Source organism: Martes martes, assembly GCF_963455335.1.
Source record: "Martes martes genome assembly, chromosome: 1".
Lineage (NCBI taxonomy): Eukaryota > Metazoa > Chordata > Mammalia > Carnivora > Mustelidae > Martes > Martes martes.
In genome coordinates, this window is record NC_137888.1 from 58,256,620 (window position 1) to 58,275,804 (window position 19,185).

Genomic DNA, 19,185 nt, shown 5'->3' on the forward strand with positions numbered 1-19,185 from the left:
AAGACCATCATGCCAATAAATTCTCCCTAATCTGGCCTTATGTTGTAACCCTCTTGTCCAGTACCCTCAAGATCCATTCCATTAGATGTCTACCAGTATTTGCTTATATTACTCAGGCCCTGTAAATCCCTCAGTAAATAAATTGTAGTCTCCTAAAGAAAGCACTGCATTTCCTCCTTTAGCTGTCTTGAGATCTGATATGGGTAATTACCCTGGAAACAGTGAGAGGTGGTGGAGAATAACCTTGAAACAAAGACAAGATTTATCTTGTGATGTCTTTGTAGCATCTGAAGGTGATAGGAGGCTATTATCCTCTAGCAAGAAAGAGGTGGCTGCCTTCTTCCAGGCTACAGTATTCATGGGAAATGTGAGGGTTCAGGATCTTCAGATTTATCCACCCAAGTGTTACCACTTTAGATCTTAGGCTCCTGATCTTTTTCTTTCAGACCCCTGACCCTGATATGGAAACCCTATTAATGCTAGGTATTTATTCTTCTTTCTGTAGCTCTAGCTGTATTCCCTCAAAATAGATATACTATTATTGACTTATTTAGTTATGAATAATTTAAGTTGTATTTTTAATTTTAAGAATTATGTGTGTTTTCCTATTCAGTTTCTTTTGATGACTGGACTTGTTCCTGTTTGTGATTCTGTCACTTCTTAATTTCAACATTTCAGTAATACTTATATTATTGGAATGTGGCACTTAGTAATAAATGCTCACATTTGTTAAGTGCTTACCCAGTGCTAGTCCCTGGCCTAGGTGCTTCTACACATACTATTCATGTAGTCTTTCCCACAGTTCCATGAGGAAACAGAGGAGAACCCAACTCGCATATTTTGGTGCCCATTATGTATCAGTTACTTTGCCACAGGTCATATATGTGTGTGTGTGTGTATGTGTGTGTGTGTGTGTGTGTGTGTGTGTGTATATATATATATATATATATATATATATCTCAGATACTGAGGACTGAAACGCTCATTCAGATAATAAATGACAGAGACTGAAATTCTAAACCAAGCCATATGGCACCAGAATCTGCACTACTCACTTTGAGATGAGTGATATTCAGAGATAGCTTATGGGGAGTTTTTAAAATCTCCCTTTCATTAAGTTGCATCAACAAAAAGAATTACTTAAAAAGTTGTAGCTTTAGTCAGTATTGAAGGCTTTAAAAAACCTTATAATATGACAGTATCTTTCTTGTATTTATTGAGTGTGGTAGATTAAAGATGCTACATAATCTTTGATACTTTTATTGAGAAGAACAGTCTATATTTCCTCCTCTTGAATCTAAGAAAAGAAACCATAGGCAACCAAATTGGAAAGAAGCAAGTAGAATTATCTCTATTCATAGATGACATGATTTTCTACAGAGAGAATCCTAGCAAATTCACAAAAAACAAGAGAGCTAATCAATGAATTCAGCAAAGCTTTACAGAATACAAATTCAATATACAGAAATCATACACTAGGAATGAACAATCTTAAAATGAAATCAAGAAAACAGTTTCATTTATAATAGCATCAAAAAGGCAAAAAAAGTGGTTCCTGTGTGGCTCAGTTGGTTAAGCAACTGCCTTCCACTCAGGGTCCTGGGATTGAGCCCTGCATCAGGCTCCCTGCTCAGGGGAGAGCCTGCTTCTCCCTCTCCCTCTGCTTGCTGCTCTGTCTACCTGTGTTCTCTATCTCTCTGTCAAATAAATAAATAAAAATCTTAAAAAGAAAGAAAAAAATAGGATTAACTTTAATCAAAGACTTGTATGCTAAGAACTACAAGACATTCCTGAAAGAAATAAAAGAAGATCTAAGTAAAGGAAAAGTCACCTCATGTTCATGAATTGGAAAGCTTAATATTATTAGGATGACAATACTGCAGATTCAATGTACTCCCCATGAAAGACTCAATGGGATTATTTTTTTGCAAAATTAAACAAATCCTAAAATTTATATGGAATTACATTTATATGGAATTACCCACATTGTTACACCAATCTTGAAAAAGAAATTTGATAAATTTATATTTCCTGATTTCAAAATTATCTAACACCCATAGAAAACAATTTGGTGGTTCCTTGGGATAAGTTAAACATAAAATTATCTTATGATTCAACAATTTCACTCTTTCGTGCATACCCAAAAAGTGGAAAGCAGGTATTCAAATACTTTTACATCAATGTTCTTAACAGCACTGTTCTCAGTAGCCAAAAGGTGAAAACAACCCAAATGTCCATCAGCTGATGAATGGGTAAACAACATATGATGTACCTGTACAATGAACTATTATTCAGCCATAAGAAGGAATAAAGTCTTGATACATGCTACAAAGTGGATGAAACTTATGTTACTGATACATTCTACCATGTAGATGAAAACATTATGGGGAGTGAAAGGAGCCAGAAACAAAAGACTATGTGTTGGATGATTCTAGTTATATAAATATATACCCATATATAGTTATATGAAACATTCCAGACATGTAAATTCATAGAGACAAAGCAGACTAGTGCGATGCAGGAGCTGGGGGAGGGGGCAGGGGGAATAGGGAGTGACTGCTTAATGAGTGCTGGATTAATATTGGAGGCAATAAAAATGTTTTGGATTTTGACAGAGATGATGCTTGCCCAACATTGTGAATGTACTAAATAACATGGAATGATAACTTAAAAATGGTTAATCTTGTTATATGAAATTTACTTCAATAATAAGAGAAAAGTTATTATACTATCTTTTTTTCTTCAAGTAACTTTTTGTATGTATATAAGTAATTTAATTATAAACCACCTCAAATATTTTCCAATATATTCAGGATATGAATTTGTTTCTTAAATTTTCTGTGGGACTTCAACATACAACCCTGAGATCTAGAGTCAAATGCTTTATCAACTGAGCCATCCAGGAGCTCCCAGGATATAAATTTAAAAAGTAGAAAGGGAATTTAAGGTCAGTATAATAAGAGTTCTAGTAAGGTTCAAAATCGCTTACCTTGATGGGATCCCTTTTTCCTTTTTAGTGTTATACACCCAATTGAGCAATACTTTTCTAATAAAGGCAAGAAGTTTTTTGCTTTCAGAATAATTCTTTATTGTCTCAGGACTCATATATCTGGGGAAAAAAAAGAAGTAATCACTAAACCTGCTTTAAAATTTGGGGACTAGGTTTAATGCAGTAATGTCAGAAAGCAAGAAGATGATTTTGTCCATTGATAACTAGAAAGAGGACACTTTCATGAGCATAGGTCCAAGTCAAAATTTGTAGATACAAGTAGATATATAATTATGAATTTAGATTCTGGGGCTCACTCGTTAAAGAGAGACACATGGTTTAAAAGAGAGAGGTCAAGTTTCAGGGAGGAAAAGAATAACGTGATTCAAATAGATCCAGTTCTCATGATGGAGCCCCCAGTATCTGGTGAGGTGGTGAACAAATTACCTCATTAGAGTGTTTGCTCTACAAAATAGACATGAAAGTATCCACGCCAGTTGGGGATAATTAAATAAGAAAGTATATTTGAGGCATCCAACCCAACTCATACATCCTCTTACCTCTTTGATTGATTTCAACTTCTGGACAGGTAGTTAGGGGAATTAATGGAGAAAATACAAGTGGTGAGTAAAGAGTTAATGATTACTTGGAGAAGTCAGTGGTCCTAAAACTCCAAAGACAGTTTGGTAGCACATATCCCACTGTCTTTAGGTTTCTGCTGACTTTTCTATCAAGGTAGCTCATATCTATGTGCTATGATTTGGTCTTGTTTAGCGAAATACCTTGGTTTTTGTTATCTTCATCAGAAGGCGATAGGGCTTTGTCCTTGCGCCTGAGGCCTTACTTTAAAATATGGCTTAATGGAAGGGTATTGGTGACTTAAATTCAAAGGTGGATCTTGTCCTTCCTATTGACTATACTGTTCTTCCTCTGAAATTTGAACAATTTCTCTGCTATGGGAATACAGATGTAACTGAAAAGAAGGAAGTCATTCAACTCTCTGTGACTCAATAGAATGCTATGGTAACCACATGGAAAATCACAAATGTATAGAGGGCTTGACTCGTTCCTAATTTTAAAAATATTTATTGAACGTATTGTTCTTCCTAAAAGCTGGAGAGAAGCCATAAACAAAAACAGATCTCTGCCCTTAAGGACCCAGCAGACTAGGGGAACGAAACAGGCAAATAACAATTGCATTAAATTGTAGTGGGTGTTGCTGTGGAGATCATAAACATGCTGTAGAGATCACAAACTTGAATCCATCAAGTGGGAGGCTGGTATTTAGTGTTGGGGAATCAGGAAAACTTCTTGAAGGAATTAATGTCTCAACTAAGATCTGGTCATTTCTTAAGTTCCTGTAAATCCTAAAATTCTGTGGTATGAACAATTCAGGCTCCTGAATTCCTATCTTTTGTCATCACATTCCTTGCTTTTTCCTGATTTAGGAAGATGGTTGTGATCTCTTTAATCAGATAGTGAGGCAGCTGAAGCTTCGAATGCAATCTCTGTAATTATCAGCCAAGTGGCCGTGGGTAAATCGTTTCATCTCTTTCCTCCTCACCTTTCTCATCAGCAAAATGAAGATAATACTAACACTTATCTCACAGGATTTTTATAACTTTAGATTGGTAATACATGCAACGTGTTTAAAACTGTGCTCGGCATGGTACTTAATAAATATAAGCTCTCTAGTCAAAGAATTCTTTCTCAGGCAATTACACAGGCAGTTAGCACAGGTCCTGGTGCCCCTGTTTAAATTCCCCAATTCTTTCTCTCCTCAGACTTGTTTTCTTGCCACAGGACACACCAACGCATGGGGCTACTGGTAGGAATGACCAGCAAATGGCAAAGTCAACTCCACGGCAAGTACTGACTCTAAGTGTAATTAAGAGTTACTTCTCTGGAGATTGGACCACCATTCCACTGATGTTGATAATTCCCACAGTGCCTGCCATATACCTTTGCACATATTAGTATATAATATTTATCTCATTTATGAATCACTAAAAAATAATATATTCTGAAATGTGCCTTTGTTGTCCACTAGGATCCTTTCAACCTTTAACTCCCTTCTCCTTGTTCTGGGTCTTCCTAGGCATACATTGCTTCTGCCTTTCTGGAGGAGTGAAAGAGGAAAAATCAAGGCACTGGGTTGAATTGCTCCATACTGCTTTTTTTTTTTTTTTTTTTTAATTAACTTCTCTTGAACAATGCAGTGATAATGCTTTTCAGCATGTTATTTATTCATCCATTTTAAAAACTTCCCGCTGTCCACTGTGCGTCTGTCTTCTTTAAAGTGTGCGTCATACTGTTTCTAAGTGTTCACATTTGGCCAGCCGTCTGTCCCGGTCTCCTTCCTGTAAGCATCTGAATGGCCTAGAGTCGGGGGGCAAACGGAGGCCCTTGTCTTTACACCTCATTCATCAAGAAAACGAAATCTTAAGCCATATGTATTTTATCTTACTTCCTTGACAAGTATGTCATAAGGATTTGTATGGCTGGGCTTGAAATGCAATCTCTTTCACTCTTTGAAATCTGTACTCCAACTTTAATGAGACTGTGCTCCAGCGTCTGGCTGCTTCTCTTCCCACACAGGGCTTTATCGCTCTCTGCGCCACAAGCCAGCACTGGGGAGTGGACATGGGGCTGACGCTGCTCATAGCTTTCAGCGTAGGCCCCCTTCTGCCCGCAAGATGATGGCCCAAAGGAAAGGCCCAAGAAGACCTGACGAGTGAGCTTTGGGACCATTCGAGCAGGGAATTTTGGTGTCTTCAATGCTAGAAGTGTGGTTTATTTTATTGTATTTTATTTTTTATTTTTCTTTTTGAAGATTTTATTTATTTATTTGTTTCTCAGAGAGAGAGAGCACACAAGCAGGCAGAGAGGCAGGCAGAGGCAGAGAGAGAAGCAGGCTCCCTGCCGAGCAAGTTACCTGATGTACGACTCGAACCCAGGACCCTGGGATCACAACCAGAGCCGAAGGCAGTGGCTTAACCGACTGAGCCACCCAGGCATTGTTATTTTATTTTTATTTTTTTAAAGATTTTATTTATTTGCCAGAGTGTGCGTGCACACGAGAGAAAGACAGAGAGACAGAGAGACAGAGACAGCGCAAGCAGGGTGAGCAGCAGGCAGAGGGAGAAGCCGAGTCCCTGCTGAGCGGGGACCCTGATGCAGGCTCCATCCCAGGACCCAGGAACCATGACCTGAGCTGAAGGCAGATGCTTAACCAACTGAGCCACCCAGGGGACCAAGGATTGTGGTTTAGAACAAGAAGTTATATTACATCCGGGCTTTGGGGGAACATCGTTGTTAACTGCAGGGCAGTTTAACTCTCCTCTTAGCCCCATCATATATCCTTCATCCTTCCAAGGGGATCTGAGGCTAATAAGTGGATTTCAAGGAACTTGCTGTGTAGTACAGAGGCTTACAGCAAAAGACGCTCTTACAAAACTATGCTGGGTATTAAGAGAGAATATGCACTGATGTGTTTGGAGGAATTAACAGAGTCTTTGAACTTAGTGAGGCATTCAAGCAGTCTAAAAGGAAGAGTGTTCTACCACAGCTCAGCTTTGGGGGCAAAAGGAGGAAGGGAAGAGCGTCTCAGCTGGCAACAGTAACACATTCAAATGTGCAGGAGTCTGAATAAGGAGAGCAAGCTGGGAAACCGGAAGGAAGTGATTTGGCCTGATTTGGGGGTGCAGAGCAAGCTGTGGCTTGCACACGTGTTAACAGATGATCCTAGGTTACCAGAAAGAGCAAGCAAACTCACTGGCACCGTTTCCTAAATGCAGGGGCTTAGGATGGAAGCTTTCTCTTGCCAGGGTACTCACTCTCCCTTCTTCTCTCCAAAACTTCCCGCGGCGCCGACCAGCACCTGGACTGCACTCTGGGACAGAGTCTCATTCCTGTATTGTCTCTGGTAGCTCGCCTAAAAGTAAGGTGAAGATTATGATAGAGCATGGATGACAATGACAATGACAGTAACAATAACAATAACAATAACTTAGTGTTTCCTTTATGGAAAGGTAGTCTGTGAGAAAGAAGTAAAAAATCCCTAAATAATCTACTATCTCTATAAAAAGAACGTATCTAGGCAGTCCAGACCTTGCCATCAGTGCAGAAGGCCCGTCGGAGCTTTAGGTAAAACCAAACTGGTTCTGCAGGAAACTAGGTTCCCCCTAGATGTTAATTAGGCTTTCAAAAATAAGTGGCGTTCTGTGGCCAAATAACTTTGGGAACTTCCTGCTGCGAGTGTATCCCCATCTTAACAGTTTATGATGCACATTAGAAAATTAAAGACTCTGAGACTTGCTATTGTGGAGAACTCTGGTTTATAACTTTGATTTCATTTTTCTAAATATTTTGACAACACAACTCTGTTTTCTCTAGTCTATTATAAGCATTAAATGGACTGCTGCTATGGTACAGAAAGCAGTCATTTGTTCACTTGGTCCATATACTGAGACCTACTTTGCTTCCGGCACTAACTCTGATGCTGGAGAAGCTCCCTGTCTGACACTGGCCCAGCCTCAGTGTGCTGAACACTGTCCAAAATCATTGCACAGACCAGCTTCCTGATGTATGGTATAAGTAAAGACTTTTGCTTCCATAGAACACATCTACATAATCATTTATGGATATTAAAATGCAGTTTTGTTCTTGAGGGATACCAGAATAGGATAAAACTAATATTTTTAAAAGATCTTATTTATTTATTAGAGAGACAGAGAGAGAGAGAATGAATAAGCAGTGGGGAGGGACAGAGGCAGAGAGAAGCAGACTCCCCGCTGAGCAGGGAGCCTGATGTAGAACTCAATCCCAGGACTCTGGGATCATGACTTTAGCTGAAGGCACAGGCTTAACTGACTGAGCCACCCGGGTGCCCCAGAATAAAACTAAGTTTAAGAATAAGGCAACAAGCGGGGCGCCTGGGTGGCTCAGTGGGTTAAAGCCTCTGCCTTCGGCTCGGGTCATGATCTTAGGGTCCTGGGATCGAGCCCTACATCGGGCTCTCTGCTTAGCAGGGAGCCTGCTTTGCCCTCTCTCTCTGCCTGCCTCTCTGTCTACTTGTGATCTCTCTCTCTATCAAATAAATTAATAAAATCTTTAAAAAAAGAAGAATGAGGTAACAAAGGTCATTTATTAGAAATTTAGAAATATTAGAAATTTATTAGCAGTCTGGGATGCTGCTGTGCCACAGAATTTCTCTAACCTTTATCCAAGATTTGATCTGAAAACTACTCTCTACCTGTAGCTATTAGCAGAATTGGTATCGTTCATGAAAAACTGGCGTAGAGCCAGAGATGGGTGGTGGTGTGGAAATGGTTGCGTAACACACCTGAAGATTCAGTTCCCTTGTAATTCCTGCCTTGGGGGTCTGTGAAGTTCCCAAATCCTCTAATAAATCACTTTTTATTTAGGCTAATTTGGGTGGATCTATTTCCCTTTTCCTTCTTTCGGCAGTCAAATGGATTCCTAAGATAGCGCCAAACTTTCCTTTGCCTTTGTAACAATCTCTTAAGCTATGCAGTTAAGTTAAGCATAATCAAGATGGCTTAAAAAACAAAACAAAACAAAACAAAACAAAACACAGATGTCTTTAGCGAAGCACAAAGTTTTCAGGATAATTTTAGGCCCAAATATCATTTTAAAAGTGTATGATCAAGTACGAACTATTTGTGCCGACAAGAGACGCCTGTTGGCCAGCTCCATTGCTTCAATGTTAAGGGTCTCATCTACCTCCTTGTTACAGTTTAGACACGTCACCTTTTGATGTTCTGTTTGTTCTCCTTGGTTCAACTAGGTGAAACAGAAATAAAAACAACCCCCCCATACATGAATATTAAGATATTGTTTAGCATAATTCTCAAACAATTCATCTAAAAATTTGGTTCGAAAAATTATAGAAAATCTGTTAAATATAGAAAAAGAGTTCAGATGAGTTTCCTCATCATTTCACAGTTATCTAGAAGGTAAAATAATTGCTACTTTTGGAGGAAAGGAGTTATATCCTGTTTTTATGTTTACATGGCATTATAGACATTTTATAAAAGCTGCCATATATATGATCCCATTTTAAACCGATGGTTCTGAAAGTGTGGACTCTGAGCAGCCTCAGCGTCATGTGGAAATTGTTAGAAATGCACATTCCCAGACTTCAATGCAGACCTGGTACATCAGAAGGTCTGGGGTGAAGGGCAGCAATCTGTGTTTTTACAAAGCATTCCATGGTTCTTGCTGCTGCTAAAGTTTGACAATCACTGCCTTAACCTAATCACTTAAGATAAAGTAGAAAATGAACTTAGCATTGGGAGATGGGGATTATGGATAACTTCATTTTACAGCAGAGAAAAGCTCAAGTTCAGAGAAAATAGAAGATTTTCTCAAAATCACAAAGCTATTATTTAAGTGAGAAAGCCAGGTTATGAACCCAGATTTTCTGAGTCCAAGGCCAGTGCTCTATCCATAACACCATAATATCCCCCATGTTTGATCATCTGCCTTCTGAAACAGACCAAGTATCAGAGTGGGGGCCTCAGCCTTGACTTTGCACTAGAATTAGCTGGGTAAATGGAATAAAAACACATATTCCTGCGACCCACCTCAGACCATCTGGATTATTAGAGTCTCCTGAGTGGGGCTGGGAAATAAAGCCATATTTTAATAAGCTTTTAGAAGAGTCTCATGCAATCAGATTAGCAAAAGTCCGCAACCAGAAATTGGGAGCTACTATAGAAAATAATCGGATTTGACTTGGTACTTGTAGCGTCCAGAAATCCTGGCAGTCTTCCTGTAGGCAGAGGGCTTGGTCCCTAGGGGGCGCTTCCAGCATTGGTTAGTGGATATGAAATGGGTTTTGCGGAATCCTACTTTATAGAAACCAATTATCTTATGTCTTATTACTCCTAGAAATTGGCTCCTCATATTGTAAGACTCAGCAAAAACACTGCAACAACTGCATCATACAGAATGCATTGAAACATTGCATTGAAAACTGGATGTAACATAGGAGATAGCAAAGCAGCAGTAGCACCGAGAAGATTCCAGAACAACTTTTATTATTTCTCCTTATGGCGACCATGACTGACTGAGGAGTTACATACCCTTCAATGATTAAGAAGTCCGACCACAGAGATTCTAAAGCCTATCTCGGAAGCAGGAGGTGACATCTCACCCACACTTAAAACTTATGATATTGGCTTTGAATTCTATTTGATATCAAAAGATAATATTAATCATGAGGGCTAGCAAGTAATTGGCATATATAGTAGTGTAAACAAATGTTAAATAAATGCCTAACAAGGGCACCTGTCCACTGTCCATTTAATAAAAAACTAGCCATTTTCTCTGGCTCACTCTCCTCTATGGCATCTTTCCTAGGGAGCTCCAAAGCACTGTTACTTCTTTTGAATTTACAACACTAAGATTCCCTTTTTACTATTATGACAGTGGGTTACCAATACAACTTCTCTGTCAATTACAGGTAACAATAACATTAAGACTTAAGGTAATGATATCTACTTTGAAGGAGTAAACAAAAGGTATGACTTGCTTACCGCATATGGGTTTTGAAGTATAATTGCTTTTTCAACCATATTCCAATCTGCATTAGCAAGATCTTTGTCAAATTTGAGTGCAGAGGCTGCAGATTTGGTTAGCTCTTGAAAGTGTTGAAATGTACAATAAAGTGATTTATATTTTGTTGATGTGACATCACGAAGACCTTTGGTATGAAGAGTATGTTTTATCAATAATAAGGATACCACCATTTTGATATGGATTATATAGTTTCCTTTGATCCTACTGCCACCAACTATTTTTTATTTAAGTTAAACTCAACATAAATTGTTTAATGATGGAAACATTAACAATTTCAAGTTTTTTGACTTTCACACTCCTCAAAAAAGCTGAGGTACATAATAATAACAGTAATAGTTAATATTTATTGAGAGCTTACTATATGCTAAGAAGACACTTCATAGTACATTGAATGTATGAAGTCTTTGATTCCCTTACCTATCTTTTAAAAGTCCCTTTTCCCAGTTTGTTAGATGAGAAGACAGAAGAACAGAGGTGTAATGATTATTTTTATGTGTCATCTTGACTGGGATAAGGATACTCAGATATTTGGTAATATTATTCTAGGTGTGTCTGTGAAGGTGTTTCTGGATAGAATAGCATTTAAATTGTAGAATGGGTAAAGCAGATTGTCCTCCTCACTGCCGGCAAGCCTCATCTAAACCACTGGAGTCCTGAATAGAACAAAAGAAAACTCACTCTGCCTCACTGTCTGTGTTTGATTTGGGACAGCAGTCCTCTCCTGCCTTTGCGTTTGGACAGGAACTTAAACTATTGGCTTTCCTGGTTCTCAGACCCTTGGACTACAGATCTTGGGACTTCTCAGCTTCCATGACCATGCAAACCAATTTCCTATAATAATATCATATATATATGTACACAGAATAGATGACACGTACATACATAGGGGATATATATGTAGGAGATATACATGTAGGAGATATGTATCTGTGTATATGTATATCTACACTACCTACATATACATCCCTGACATATGTATCCCATATATATGTACATATTTACAAATACACAGAATATAGGTAGATATGCAAACATGCAGGAGATACATATGTAGGAGGCATCAACATAGATATGTACATATATACATGCACATATACATATAATATAGATATATACATATATACTACCTAAATGTAATATTGTGTATACGTATATGATAAGTGTATATGATATATATTTGTCTTCAGACCTCATTAAGTTTTGAAGGACTCTTCCTATCAGATACAAAGTCCTTTTAATGAGCCACAGAAGCTTCCTTGGAAAGCAATAATGTTCAGTGAGCAAATGTTCACTGCTCTCAGTGCAAATAAATAGGTGCTCCTCAGTAAGAATTTTAAGTTTATTTAGCTATTAAGTAGAACATTTGATACTCTTTGCCAAAACTTCCCCTCTTTAATCTTGTTTTCCCAATTTACTGTGTTAAGGCTCGGAGAACTTTAAAAAGAAAAAAGGTTTTGTTGCAAATACAAGGCAAGCAGGCAGATTGGGTAATGCGTCGCCATCAGTAAAGATAGAGTCTCAGATTGATTACAAATGGCATTAAGGCGAAAGCTCTGTGTAATGGAAAGAGCGATAGAGCAGTTGGGAGTATAATGGATTGAAAGCATCAAGGCTACTTGTTTCTAGTTCCTCAGTTGCTATTATCTTGTTGCATGACCTTGGGCAGGAACTTTTACCTTTCTAGATCTCCACTCTTCCCTTGTTAAAAAATAGACGATGAGGGTTGCTGGAGGGGAGGCGGGTAAGAGAAATGGGGTGGCTGCGTTATGGATATTGGGGAGGGAATATGCTATGATGAGCACTGTGAATTGTGCAGGACTAGTGATTCACAGACCTGTACCCCTGAAGCAAACAATACATTATATGTTAATAAAATAAAAAAAATAAATAATTAAAAAAATAGAAGATGAAAACAGGCATAACTGCATAATGCAATTGTCTCCTACAACTGCTATTTTTGCTTCTCTGCTCTTCAGTCATTTATCCACAGAACTAGAGTTAACCATATAATTATACTTGCTTAAAACTGGCCAAGGAATTCCTCTTGCCCTTAGAATAAACTCTTAAAATCCGAGGCCCTTCATTACTTAACTCCTTCCTGCCTCTCCCATGGACATTCTCCACTGTCTGCTTGTTCTCAAAGGGTCAAACCCTTTTTCCTTGAATATACTCAGTTTCTAGCTTCCTCGGGAACCTAGTATTGATTGTATTTTCTATCTTATGTATGTGTAATTTGTTTACGTTGTTGTGCACATGACTCTCTGGTCCTGCCTCATTTGACTTGCTGTCTGTTTCTCTTTTCTCCACTGTAAGCTCCATTGACACAGAAATCCTGTCTGTCTTCATAATGCATCATTATCAGTTAGAATAGTGCCTGGCATATAGGAATCTTTCAATAAAAGTTTGTTGAATAATTGAATAAACTTATTGTATTATTTTATTTAAACTAGACTAATGCCAATAAGTAATCTTTTAAAATTTACTAGCTTATTGGCCTAATCTGTTTATATGCTTTAAAAAAATTTTTTTTATTTGTTTATTTGAGAGAGACAGAGATAGTGAGAGAAAGCACGAGCGGGAAGGAGGGGGAGAAGCTCACTCCCCACTGAGCATGGATCCCAATGCAGAACTCTGTCCCAGGACCCTGGGATCATGACCTAAGCCAAAGGCAGATGCTTAACCAACAGAGCTACTCAGGACCGCCTGTTCATATGCTTTTATATAGAGAACCAATTTCTTCTTCAATTAGACACCTGATTTCCATTTATGTGGTTTCTTTCCTCATTAATAGCAATTCTTTAGCATTTTTAGAATGTTTATCTCTTCACTGATAGTAATTACAAGGGGTTACTTAGTAATTAGTAGGGTTACCTAATAATTAGTAATTACTAGGGCTTACCTAGTTTACTGACTGCCATTGGCAAAATAAATCTATTGACAATCAAGGTAACTAAGCATACTGACACTCCATGAAATAATACCTAGAATAGAAAGAAAAATAAAAAGTAAGTATTCATGATAATTTCTTGTAACGTATTCTATATTTACCAATGTAAATGAAACTAGATTGTACTAGGTCGATAAATACTCATAGTAGGGAAAGAATTTGATGTCAGGCATGATGAAAGTACTCTGGGGATTCTCTGTCTCCCTGCATGTATTTTATTCATGTTTTTGGAGCCAAATCAAGACACAGGCAGGACACATGGTTTGACAAGTAAACATGTACTTACAGAGACACTGGTGGGGGGGTGGGGGAAAGCTTGTCCCTAAATTCCATTGCTGTACTTCTTGGGCCTTCATATATTGGGTGCTTCATATATTTAACCAGTTTAATAGCCATTTACTATAGGAAAAAGGTCTGATATCCATTATTCATTATGGCCAGAGCCAGAATTCCACAGGCATCAGTAATTTGCTAAAGCTTCCAGAAGCATTCTAACACACATTCAAAGTTGAGGACCTCTAAGTTAGTTTATTTCAATAGAAATATGAACTAACATCTATGTAGTAAGCATAGGGCACAATATATCAAACTTATTTAATCCTCACTACCATTCTATGAAGTATATACCAGTATTGTCCAATTACACAGGAGGCAAACTTAGGCACTGTTACTTATACAAGATCATTGGCCTTTGTGAGTCCTAATAGGGACAGGACTCAAGACTAAGTTATTATTTTTTAAGATTTTATTTATTTATTTGACAGACAGATCACAAGTAGGCAGAGAGAAGGGAGGAAGCAGGCTCCCTGCTGAGCAGAGAGCCCTATGCGGGGCTCGATCCCAGGACGCTGGGATCATGACCTGAGCCGAAGGCAGCAGCTTTAACCCACTGAGCCACCCAGGCGCCCCAAGACTAAGTTATTTTTAACCCTTTCCTGGAGTGCTGCTTCATGAGTATTAAAAAGTTAGCTGGAGGGTTCAGCTAAATTAAATTAAGAAAAAAGTGTGACTTTCTTCTCAACTAGTTGCTACTAGTGAGGGCATCTCACTACATGATTTTGTTTACTAGGGTTTTATCTCATACAGGGTCTACATGGCATCACTCTCATGTCATTACAGCTCATAATTGTACAATTACAATATGCTAAACCATGGGTTGAGCATTTAATGTACATTATCAGTTTCTCAAATAACCCTTTGAGATAGTGGTGTGCTGGAGCTGACTTTTCCAGTTCGTGAGAACTGATGTTAAATTTTCAGGAAGTTATGGAGTTGATTGTTGTTCTGTTAGAGTGATGACTCAATGGAAAGTGGCAAATACTATTATTTAGAGCTCCCTCTGACCCCTAAGAGAGTTACTTGTTAACATTTGCTAGCACAACATCGGTGTTATTAAGTCCCTTTTGGATTGAGGAAACTGACATGTGCCTTGAGGTGGTTATTAATTAACTCACTGATGGCCACACAGCAAATAACAGCCAACTAGAAACTTCAGAATCCAGATCCATGTGCAATGTCTACCATTACACTGGTCAGGATGTGTGGTGCTGAATTAACCTTGATTATTCAGGCATGTGGAGATAGTTAAAAAGAAGGGGGAGATCATGTAATATTAGATAATTTTGTGGGTTTTTAAAAAAGATTTTATTTATTTGATAGAGAGAGAGATACAGAGAGAGAGGGAATACAAGCAGGGGGAGTAAGAGAGAGAGAAGCAGGCTTCCCGTAGAGCAGGGAGCCCGATATTCAGCTGGATCTCAGGACTCTGGGATCATGACCAGAGAGGAAGGCGGATGCTTAACAACTGAGACACCCAGGCGCCCCAGATGATCTCGTTTTCAAAAGCAGTGTTTGAATGTTTAATGTTTTAATGTTTGGGATATTATCTAATTAGACACGCATTAATTCCCTTGCTGCTTTTCCCTTTACGTTGGGAATTTATGTGTTTAAAAAAAAAACCCGCAACGGAAGTGTTAGATGCATCTTGATATCTTCACAGGAAATTTCTTATAGAGGTCTTTGTAATGTTCTTACCTGGAAACGAGGTAGAGGGAGAATCATTCCTTTTATGTTCTGTTAGGCAGAATTTGGGGTTAGTAATTAATGAAGAGGTAACTTCACTAGACCATTAAAATATTCTGGTTCCTAGCATTACTAAATGTGGCCTCACAAAGTTACAGAAAGCAATGAAGTCAATCATAAGCAGGTTTCTATTTTTCTCGAGTGGCTATTAGCAGTAAGTAAAAATAAAAACACTTATTGAGTACATATTCTGTATCAGGTACTATTTTTAAAAATATTTATTCATTTATTTATTTGACGGGGGGAAGGACGGAGGGAGAGGGAAAGAGAGAATCTGGAGTGCAAGGCAGGGTTCCATCTAATGATCATGACCTGAGCCAAAACCGAGATTTGGAGGCTTAACTGATCAAGCCAACCAGGCACCCTTATCAGGTACTATTTTTAAAATTATTTATAAGTTTTAACTCCTTTAACTTTTTTTTTTTAAGATTGTATTTATTTATTTGGCAGAGGAAGAGACAGAGAAAGCGAGCACACACAAGCACTGAGAGCAGAAGCAGAGGCAGAGGGAGAAGCAGGCTCCCGGCTGAGCAAGGAGCCTGACACTGACGCGGGGCTCCACTCCAGGACCCTGGGATCATGTCCTGAGCCGAAGGCAGATGCTTAACCATCTGAGCCACCCAGGTGTCCCCATAATAAACTTATTTTAAAAGTGTAATGAAAAGGGGTGCCTGGAATGGAGCCCCGCATCAGGCTCCTTGCTCAGTGGGGAGTTTGCTTCTCACTTTCCCTCTGCCACTCCTGCTTGTGCTCGCCTTGCTTGTGCTCTCTCACTCATGCTCTTTCTCTCTCTTTAAAATAAATACATAAAATCTTAAAGAAAAAAAAAAAAGAGGCCAGAAAAGATAAACCCAAATCATTCAATCAGGTGTTAGAAAGGTAAGAGTAGGGACAGGTGTGTTTACCTCTCTTATCTTATTTTATGGCTTTTATTGCTCTTGTAATGAAAAACATGATTGCAATGTTAAGGAAAGGGTTTAGGGAATCCCTAAGCCAGAATGTTCCCCAGGAAGAGGAAAGTTGCCGGTTGTTTTTCCTCTCCCCAATCTTGCCAGCACAGCTAAACCACCCCCGCCATCCAAGTGGGATTGAGCTACCTCTCTGCAAAAATGTATTTTAGTACACAGCGACAGTATTCGTAAAATGCTCAAATAAAAAAATTCATTTATCTTTACTTGCGATTTTTCCCTCTCAGAGCCAAGAGAAAGGTCAGAGTAGGCAAGCAGAAGAGCCATATTTATATTAGGCGTTCCTTTCATTTCACTCCAGACCATTATGAATGCCCAGCGCCAGCTGAACCCATGACCAAGGCGAGACAAAACAGGGCTCATTATTAGAAAGACCAGAAGTCTAAAACACAAAAGAGATTTTGAAAAGTTATTCTTGCCATAGACATTTTTTTCCCCCATTTCATTCTACTCTATTCCAATCTATTCCCTGTGGAATGGCTGACTCTCAGACAAAGGAACCATCTTCTCACACACCATGGCACCAAAAAAAGGCAGAAGGGCATTTCATTGAGAGAGATGACAAGAGGATGGCATTATTCTTTTTTGCTTCTTTCTAAGTTTGTAGTAGGGTAATTCCACATTTCTTGGGGTAGAAAAGAAAAAGTTAGAGATGTTTTGTGGATCTATTCTATCCTGGATACTCCCCCTGCCCCCCCAAAAATAAAAAAAAAAAGTCTAATGAATAAGAACTGAAGGGGGGAAATGTCTTCCCTTTCTTTGTTCTTTGTAGATTTTTAACCTTGCTGAATCTATCCAATACTGGCAGATTTGTTTCTAGTTTTCCTTTTAATCACATATCTCCTACATTTCACACTAATTGTATCTGATAATTTGGTAGTAATTTCCATTTAATTGGCACTAGCCAACTGATGTTGACTCCTAATTAGTTTTTCTAGATGGAGGCAGAATGCTAGCAACACAAGGGATAGAACCTGGAGAGTGTAGTCATGGTGGTTTTTCCTCCTCTATATCACATCCTTTTCACTAACATGGGCAGACTCTTTCCTGCCTTTTACCACTGAAAAGGGGCTACAAAAATTATTTAAGCAGAAAGGACATTTATAAAGAGGACTTCCTAATGATTTTAAAGAATCTGTTTGTGGGAACCTGGGTGGCTCAGTGGGTTAAAGCCTCTGCTTTCGGCTCAGGTCATGATCCCAGGGTCCTGGGATCGAGTCCCGCATCGGGCTCTCTGCTCAACAGGGAGCCTGCTTCCTCCTCTCTCTCTGCCTGCCTCTCTGCCTATTTGTGATCTCTGTCTGTCAAATAAATAAATAAAATCTTTAAAAAAAAAAAAAAAAAAGAATCTGTTTGTAACTATAAATTAATCAGAAGGAAACTATTTGTTGTACAATATTAGGCAAACAAAAGCAACATAAAATTTTTATTTATGATTGATGTTGAACTTTATGAAACCTCATAGGAAAAAATAACGCTGGACAAAACATACCAAATGTTAACAGCAGTTTCCCCTGGGTAGTAAAATTATGAAAGATTTTTTTTCCTTCTAATTTTAAAAAAACGTATAGAGTTCTTGGATTACTTTGACATGCAATTAGAAGTTGAATGAAAAAACCCCACTAAAACAGTAATTTGCTAATGATTCTTTGGCAAGTTTAAGAGGGAATTCTTCATTTTCATTCTAAGGAATGACACATTTTTATTTGAAAAAATATCTTTGGGCTTACTCAGTGTCCTATAAATAGAAAAATTCAAATGACATTCTTACCTTAAAACAATAAGTGTGAAATAGATATTTAATGAATAATATATGTCAGAAAATGATATGTATAAATACGTATGTGCAGGAATTAGAAGTCCAATGAAGGTAAACACCATAAGTAAAGCAACAAATGATAGACAATTCCAGAATCTGCATTTTCAGAAAAAAGTTGAATGTAGTTAATTACAGTTAAGTAATCTAACACATTTATCACAAGGCTTATTCATGTGAAACATTGTGCTAGGCCCAATCAAGAAAATAAAGATGAATAAGGCATTTACCTATACTCAAAGGGCTTAAAATTTAACTGGGAGAAAGGATCAGTAAGGCAAGTAAACACATAATTCTAAAGCAACTACATGTAAATTAGTGTCTTTCTTTTGGGATTGATTCTGAAAACATGTTTTGGTTCATTCAGGCATCGTGGTTCATGTGGCTTGAAAATCCCGGTTGTGAACTCCTTGTATCATTAGGAAGAGCTAAAATTATCTTTAAAAGGAATACTGAACTGCTAATCTGCTTTATATAGTGATAGAATTAAGGCTTACGCTAAAATCTAGTGAGTGCTTTGAAGATGTGAATTAATCCTTTATTCAAATGAATGCCCTCTGTAGATTTCTCCTTTTGGAATTTGTGAGCATATGTACATTTTAAAGTGCCTAAGAGCCCAGGAAAACTCTACATCACTCTGAAGTGCATGTTCTCATCTGCTACAGGCAAAGCAATTTGGTAAAGGACACTCAGTTACCAGTATTTGTCATGTTTCAGTGTTGGGACCATAGGAGGCTATTTTCAAAATTTACTTTTTATTATCTTCCTATATATTTCC

The 19,185-nt window shown here is 38.2% G+C and overlaps 1 protein-coding gene across 1 annotated transcript in view; it reads right to left on the minus strand.

Annotated features, from left to right (window-relative positions):
- The window catches only part of SLC9C1 (solute carrier family 9 member C1), a gene marked incomplete at both ends in the record, with an annotated part of 74,360 nt that overhangs the window by 29,134 nt on the left and 26,041 nt on the right, over positions 1-19,185 (minus strand). Inside the window, 7 exons of the mRNA XM_080826807.1 lie at positions 2,990-3,109; positions 6,826-6,923; positions 8,669-8,794; positions 10,552-10,718; positions 13,494-13,575; positions 16,799-16,973; positions 18,363-18,506. Of these exons, the coding sequence (XP_080682933.1) occupies positions 2,990-3,109; positions 6,826-6,923; positions 8,669-8,794; positions 10,552-10,718; positions 13,494-13,575; positions 16,799-16,973; positions 18,363-18,506 (912 nt within the window). The remainder of the gene's footprint in view (positions 1-2,989; positions 3,110-6,825; positions 6,924-8,668; positions 8,795-10,551; positions 10,719-13,493; positions 13,576-16,798; positions 16,974-18,362; positions 18,507-19,185) is intronic.